The sequence below is a fragment of the Trichoplusia ni genome, chromosome 6 (genome assembly GCF_003590095.1).
Source record: "Trichoplusia ni isolate ovarian cell line Hi5 chromosome 6, tn1, whole genome shotgun sequence".
In the NCBI taxonomy this organism is placed as follows: domain Eukaryota; kingdom Metazoa; phylum Arthropoda; class Insecta; order Lepidoptera; family Noctuidae; genus Trichoplusia; species Trichoplusia ni.
The window spans coordinates 1,980,834-1,988,621 of NC_039483.1; the positions used below are offsets into that span (position 1 = coordinate 1,980,834).

At 32.5% G+C, this 7,788-nt stretch overlaps 1 protein-coding gene across 5 annotated transcripts; it reads left to right on the forward strand.

Moving 5' to 3' along the window:
• Window positions 1-258: 258 nt before the first annotated feature.
• On the forward strand, window positions 259-7,462 carry LOC113495402 (translocator protein). Of its 5 annotated transcripts, none has more exons than XM_026874106.1 (5): window positions 259-369; window positions 2,450-2,700; window positions 3,678-3,772; window positions 5,413-5,615; window positions 5,987-7,462. In XM_026874106.1, exons 2-4 carry the CDS (start codon window positions 2,466-2,468, stop codon window positions 5,611-5,613), a joined length of 531 nt encoding a protein of 176 aa, XP_026729907.1. In that variant the 5' UTR covers window positions 259-369; window positions 2,450-2,465; the 3' UTR covers window positions 5,614-5,615; window positions 5,987-7,462. The 5 variants fall into 5 exon arrangements, with proteins under 5 accessions (XP_026729907.1, XP_026729908.1, XP_026729906.1 ...); XM_026874107.1 differs by lacking the exon at window positions 259-369 and adding an exon at window positions 543-563; XM_026874105.1 differs by lacking the exon at window positions 259-369 and adding an exon at window positions 615-718.
• The last annotated feature ends 326 nt before the right edge of the window (window positions 7,463-7,788 follow it).

Below are 7,788 nucleotides of genomic sequence, written 5' to 3' on the forward strand. Positions count from 1 at the left end.
GCAGTAATAACGCCGTTGGTTCACGAACAATTAAAAATAGCATTAAAATGTACACAAGATTATGATTTTAATTTTAAGTGCACCCACATTTAGCGTAGAATTGATTCGTTTGGCAACACTCCCGCAAGGTGTGAATGCACTTAAAACGTCACTAACGTCACTCACTAGCATAACCCTACCAAATTAAAAATCCTCTGAATACAATAGCATTGCTCAACTCAATTGTGTTTTCAAATTGGCAGCATAATATTTGTTCCGGGAAGTTGATTTTACTAGGAAAATATCTTTTTATAAAAATTATTGTGAAATCTTTGAGTTACGGAGCTGGAGAGCAGCAAGTTGAAGATTTTCTAATCACCTAATATCAATGTAAGTAATTTTATACTTTACTTTTTATTATATTTTAGGGTAATAAACATTCCGGCTTAAATTGATTAAGTAAATAAAAAGTAGACACCTACATTGCGTAAGCGTCGAATAAATTAACTGTTTACATACAATTGGCCTGATCATCGTCGTTAATAGTACGAGTTACGTCAGCCTACAAATAATTATTGCGGCTGGTAAGTTTTTTTTTGGCAAAAGTCCTAATCTAATCGTTTTAATATATACACGTCCAATTATCGGTATTCGGTATCTCGGGGCCGGTTTATAATCATTATCATTAAGTTTGTTTAGAAGTAGGACGAAAGTTGCCGGAAAATATGGATATTGACAGGTATTTACAGAAAAATAATACATTTTCCATTGTTTTTCAGTATTTTCTTACCAATAACTAGATTTTTTCCGTTATATGCATATGAGAATGAAGTCAATAATGTGAATGTTAATTTACTATTGTTAACCTTTGCGCTGAGTTGTTCTAGAAGGTGTAAAATCAATTAACACAAGTTAAATGTTCCCGGGCCTTTCATACCTAACTTTTTGTGATGTAGTTACTAGACGGCTAGGTATTTGAGATATATTTATTCTGAAACTACATGATTTAATGTTCTGAATTAATTATGTTTCTCTTGGTGATGGCCTTCATGGGTTTCTGTTCAGATTCTAATGAGAATAATATAAGGGTACAAGGTTCAATTTAATGATGTAAAAAATATATTTATTTTTCTTCATTTTTGAATTAAAAAGCTGTCCTTGAAGCAGGCAATGATATTTCTATTATGGACTTTGATTATCACATAATATATTATCATCATTGTATTAGTTTATTCCTTATATTGAGTTCCTTTGAATTGTCGGATACTAAAATCGAAATAGCTTCAAAAGTAATCTATCAACTACAATAATATCTGAATGAAAAGTAAAAGTGATGATAACTATTTATCCTACTTACAGAATAAGTAATAATTACTATAATTATCATTTTTTTTTCTTCTAAAAATATTAATAGAACATAATTCCACATTACATTACTCTACCAATCATGTTATCAAGATAATCCCTTGTGTACATAAAACAATTGAATAAATAAATGATACAATGTTATACCATATTGTTAACAATTGCTGTTAAACAATAAAAGTACATCTTATCAATAACAATTACAGGATATATATACTTTTACCTATACATAGTGTATTGAGTCAATTCTTATAGCAGTACGTTAAATTTGCTATTCAAGATATTAATAATTCAAGGTAATATGCCATGATTCATGTTTTTTGGTATTTTTAGTCATTGAATTTATTGCTGTCAAATTTAAGGAAGATTGTGTGGTTATATAGTTTGAAATAAGCATTCAAGGTACCGTGAGTGTGACGAAAATACCTTACAAGTTAATTTATAATAGTTAATGTAAGTTACTGAATTATTTTACAAGTTTCTCAAGTAATGTGTTTAAATTTTTCCTGTCTAATATGAGATTTTTGAGTGAAGTTCCATTTACAATTTAATACCTATAAAAGTAACCTGAGTTAAAACAAACCATGGTTGTATGTTATTTAAACACCATATACAATTCTAATTGAAATGTCTTTATATTGTGGTTTTGTTCTCTCAGAAATTACAGTGGCGTTTGGAATAAATAAACTCACGAATATACATGAACTAATAAGAAAAGATGAAAGGCTTTTTGAGAAGGCATGTATAATTTTTATTTTCTTAGTTTCAAAATTATACTCTTGAAACCTTTTTTCTGACATTTTATATGTTCTGAACATTATCACTCTCTTTTACATTAGGCTTCTACATTTTGCTATCTTTGTATCACCCTATAGTTGTAGAGAATACCTCAGGAATTATGAAAAAAAATGAAAAAGTCTTTATTCACAAAAATCTATTTCATACATAGCTGCATGGCTGGCTATGGCTATAATGCATAACAGTTTGACGGCAGACATAGCTCCCATAATATAATAATTCTTAATATATTTTAATAAGTATAGTTTAAGTCCGCCATAGTACATGTTTGTATAAGAAATGTAAACAAGTAAATTCCCCTTCACAGTGTAAAAGCCATCGCCATGCTCCACTGGCCAGCACTCGGCTCCATCATCCTGCCTAATGTGGGAGGCTGGACTAACGGCATCATCTTCGCCCGTAAGATCCGTCAGGAAGGCCAACAGTCCTGGTACGATGAGCTGAAGAAGCCCACCTGGAACCCTCCCAAGTGGGTGTTCGGACCTGCATGGACCATCCTGTACAGTGGTATGGGTTACGCCTCGTATCTCGTCTACCAAGACTGCGGTGGATTCACAGGTATATTATGGTTTCATTAGCTTGTGTTTTTTTATGCGCCATGCTGGTTTTACCTATTTATAAATTTGGGTCAATTTAATCTGGTGTCAACCCTATTGGTCCGCAATTTCTAGCCCATAAACTTGCAACTGTAAAAAATAGCGGGTTTGGACTAAAACTTAGATTTTTTCGCAAATATATGTGGTAGAGATCTGTTGAGATTGTTGCGAAAATTAAGCTGGCATCAGAATTAGCAAAAACTCGTAATCTGTAGCTGAAACACTCCCTTGCACCTTTTCCTATGCAATTTCCATATTACCTGCCCCTTCACGTGATGATCAATATCATGGCCGTATTTTGTACTTATTCACCCAAATCTAAAATACCTACAGCTCAATAATCTTACGATGTAGTGGAAATATTTGATTACTCATTGTGTGTCAATATGTATAAGTTTGACGTATCGTTATTCTAGAAAATCCTCACCCCGATTATGATAAGTTGGTTATGTAAGGAGTTTTCAAATGTTTGGAGCGTTGACACTGATAAGATATGAATAATCGACTTGTTTTATGATCTCTTTTTGGAGTAGGTTTTACTATAAAGGTTTTAGATAGGTATTAATGTAATACTAGTTTGGTATTGACATGTTGCAAAGATGAATATCTTATTTTCGGTAGGGAAATCATGATATTAAAATTCTTATGTTGTTTTCTATGTCTTCACAGGAAAATTCTTCCGTTTCTGAGCAATAGATTTTAGTAGTTTTTCTCTTAACCGTGCACCGAGTCAATATTTTCTAAAAGTGCCCGCCTTTCGATTGGTTTGTTCCGATCGCAATTTGGTTGATTTATAGATTCCAAACACTCCTAAAAAGATTTATACAACTTTAATACACATTTCGTATCCTTTAGTTACGATTTCATTTTTCGATTTGGTCTTTGGCACCTTATTTAATACCATGACATCATACTATATTCATGTTTATTTGTTTCCAGATGAGGCTGTACTCCCTCTGTCCCTGTACGGAGGTCAGCTGCTCCTTAACTGGGCCTGGACCCCCATCTTCTTCGGTCTGCATGACCTGAAGCTGGTAAGTCTTAATCTTATCAATAATATAAATGAAAATGTAGCCTTGACCTTCCTTGGACTTGAAGGAACATACAAAAGAATAAATTAGCCGACTTGGTCAATTCATTCTTGAGATATGCGCTTACCAACTTTGTTTATTGCAAACATTAAATTGATTTGATTTGATTTGCACTAACTCACGGACCGGTCTTTAATTAACATTCAATGTTGTTCTAGTGATGTCATGCACAACTATGCCACGATATCTCGAAGGTCCCCCTGTTGTCTTAAACATAGGTACTAACTGGAAAAATTATAAATAGGAAAAAAGAGATATCCCACATATTAGCAAATACTTTTCCATTTAGAGAATAAATAACTGATTACTAGGCTTACTGCTTTTAAGAGTTCAAAGATCATTTACAAACCCCTGCACTGTTTGACCCCACTACGTGATAATAATATAATCTATCAAATTGATCACTTGATACAGTTACTATCATTATAATTCATCCCGAGATCATAAAATCAACTCTTGCGCAGTCATGGTCCGTTGGTCAAGACACTTGTTGATGCGTAAAGATAAAAATACGATACGAGACCAACATTTTTTATAAAAGATATGAATATTATAGTTTTAAAACCAATTTTACTTGTCATAAAAATATTTTACCTATGTCCATAACTAACCTAGGATAAGAATCGTTTTATTTAATTGATAAATGTTATCAATTTAGATAAATAAAGTAAATCTTAGTAATAAATGAGTACATAGCAACTAGTGAGTGTGTTAGATTAGCTATTAGAAAAAAAAACCATACGCTCAGTAAATTATTCTTGCGTGACTTGTCGCGGTTTCGATCCCCGCGTGGGACAAGGTTTTGTATAATCTACGAATGTTTTTGTGAGTCTGGGTGTCTTGTGCATGCGACTTGAATGTTCGTTGAACCCATTTTAATACTAGGACTAATTAGTGCATTAATGGTTTTTAAAATATAATAAAAGATAGCGCTTTTGATAATTGGTATCGATAGCTTCTTTTGCCAATTTACCAATGATATAGGAGTTTTAGTTACGATCCTTCATATTTCAAATATGAGTCTGAGTTGAAAACATGGGCTTCACTACAAAAGTTTTTGGGCAGGCAGAAAAAATGCTAGCTCACTATTACTTGGCAATTTAATGACCTGTTTAAATAAAAATTAAATGTTATCAAAAACATATTGTAATCATTACAATTCGATAGTTTGTATGTCAATGATGATTTGACAGTATCACCCAGTGTGAGGTTCAAAGTTAATAGTATTTTTAATGGAGATGATTTACAATGTAAATAAGATATTATTATGATATTTTTAAGAAAAAGTTAAAGATCTGTAAAGAGTGTTAAAAAAAAAATCAAAATTTAAACTTGTTTTTATCTGTTTTCAAAATGTTTGTCACAACTATAGTTAAAATAAAATATATAATTCATAGAAAATAATACAATTTTCGTTTGGGTTTTTAGTTCTTTGGAAAGAGCCAGATCAAAGGTTGTATTTTGTCAGTCTGCCTGTCAATACTTACTACTACTTCACTAGGATTAGTTTAGAACCAATCGTCAAAAAAATGCTATACATATCACTGTCATTCCTCCAAACTTAACCACCCATCCAATTCCAGGCCTTCATCGAGATCGCAGTCCTGTCGGGTGCGGCGGTGGCCACGACCGTGTCCTTCGCGTCCATCAACAAGACCGCGGGCGCGTTGCTCCTGCCCTACCTCGCGTGGCTCGGCTTCGCCAGCTCACTCTCCTACACCATCTGGAAGATGAACCCCAAGGGCCCTCAGGTCAAGGAGATTAAGGATGAGAAGTCGCAGTGAAGGTAAATACTGTACTGTAAGGATTCTGGATAGTCGAGTGGTATAGGTCATCACGCCAAAACCGCAGTGTTCGACGTGTCTCGGGTTTGATCCCCGCGTAGGATAAAGCTTTTTGTGAACCAAAAAATATGCTTTTGATTCTGGGTGTGTTACTGTATGTGACTTGCCTATTTGTGGAACCCCACGACACAAGGATTATCAAATAGATTTCTGATCCAATTAACGTGTTATACGAAATATAATACTAACTATTTTAAGTATGAGAAAGTTAGATAGGGTTTTAACAATTTACTACAAGCCACAATATCTATTCGATTATAATGCCCTAAGCCCAATAATGGATTTTTAAATGTATTTTTTTGTTTTGTTTCAGATCATATTAAGAAACGCTTAAAAATAAATCTATTTACTTAAGTTTATGAACAAGCAATGTGTTCCTAGATTTAGACGCATATTACACGCATCAAGTGCAATTTATATGTAGACTAAGGATAATAACTTACTTAGATCGGTAAGGTCTTTAAATAATATAGTAGTAAATTATTTAAAAATCTGTACTACAATCTCTACATGACGTTTGAGCTACATTCAGCTCATCTCAAATAGAACATCATGTTTCAGCTACATTCAGCATATTTGAGATGTAACATCATGTTTGGGCTACATTCAGCTCATCTCAAATAAAACATCATGTTTAAGCTACATTCAGCTCATCTCAAATAGAACATCATGTTTCAGCTACATTCAGCATATTTGAGATGTAACATCATGTTTGAGCTACATTCAGCTCATCTCAAATAGAACATCATGTTTCAGCTACATTCAGCATATTTGAGATGTAACATCATGTTTGGGCTACATTCAGCTCATCTCAAATAAAACATCATGTTTAAGCTACATTCAGCTCATCTCAAATAAAACATCATGTTTAAGCTACATTCAGCATATTTGAGATGTAACATCATGTTTGGGCTACATTCAGCTCATCTCAAATAGAACATCATGTTTGGGCTACATTCAGCATATTTGAGATGTAACATCATCAAATAGTAAAATTCGGCCTAAGATTTTAAATAATTTACTATTTTATAAAACTGAACTGTTGTTTAATATAAATGTCAACTTATATTTAATGTTATTAAAGCATATATCTATACACTGTTCAAATGCTTTACTTACGTCGTGGAATTATTAACGCGCAAATTTTCGCACGAACATTCGTCATTTAAATGTTTTCGAGAAAAACGTCTCCAAATAAATAAACAATCAGTATTTGTGACGTATTTTCTAGTATATTTATATACCATTTGATGTATGTATGGTTAAATGTAAGCGTTTGTTAAAAAAATATCTGCTTTTTTATATTGTTACAGTTTCATTTATTTGTTAAGTTGACCACATGTCTATTGTCAGCTTTTAACGGTTAAGTTTTTACGAACTGAAACGTCAGATTTATACGTGTATTTATCAGCTATTAACACCAAAAATGTCCAAAAAAATATTTTTGTGACCTTCTAACATAACACAGGATAAAAAAAAAATCGTCAATTTCTGTTCTTAAATTTCTTTTATTTCTCTATCTGTCGCTTCTATTCACCTTATACTGATAGAGATAGCACGAATACTAAGAGCAACTTAAAAATGAGCCAAACGGTGTGTGGTCTACGATCTTGTAGTATTAAGAGAAAGTGTCCTTCAGAACTTAAATATAAGCATTCCCTGAATTGCATTTAAAATGCTGACAAACAGACAGGACTTGAGAGTTTATTTTTTGGTGTAATTTATTGTTTTTCGAATATCTCTTGTTTGGAGTTGTTTATGTAAACCTAAATAAACAAATTAATGTGAATTTTGTTTTTTATTTATCGTATTTTTGTTGTAAGTACAGTTGGCAACGATACCTTTTTAGTTAATCAGATTTAGAAGATAACTTATAAAAATTCTGAGTAGTGTTATAGTTTTAATGGTCACTGAGTTTATTTAAAGAAAACTCTCTATTTATCAATAAAGGATTCGACATTAAAATCAGCTATTTGATTTCGAATCTAGGAGTAACACTATTATAAGGATCTGTAGGTAGTACATGGTCATTACAAAAACCTATGGAAATCTGATAAACTGCAATCAATGAAATCTTTTAGGTTATTTCTAAAACGGAGAGGAATAGCGCCGATT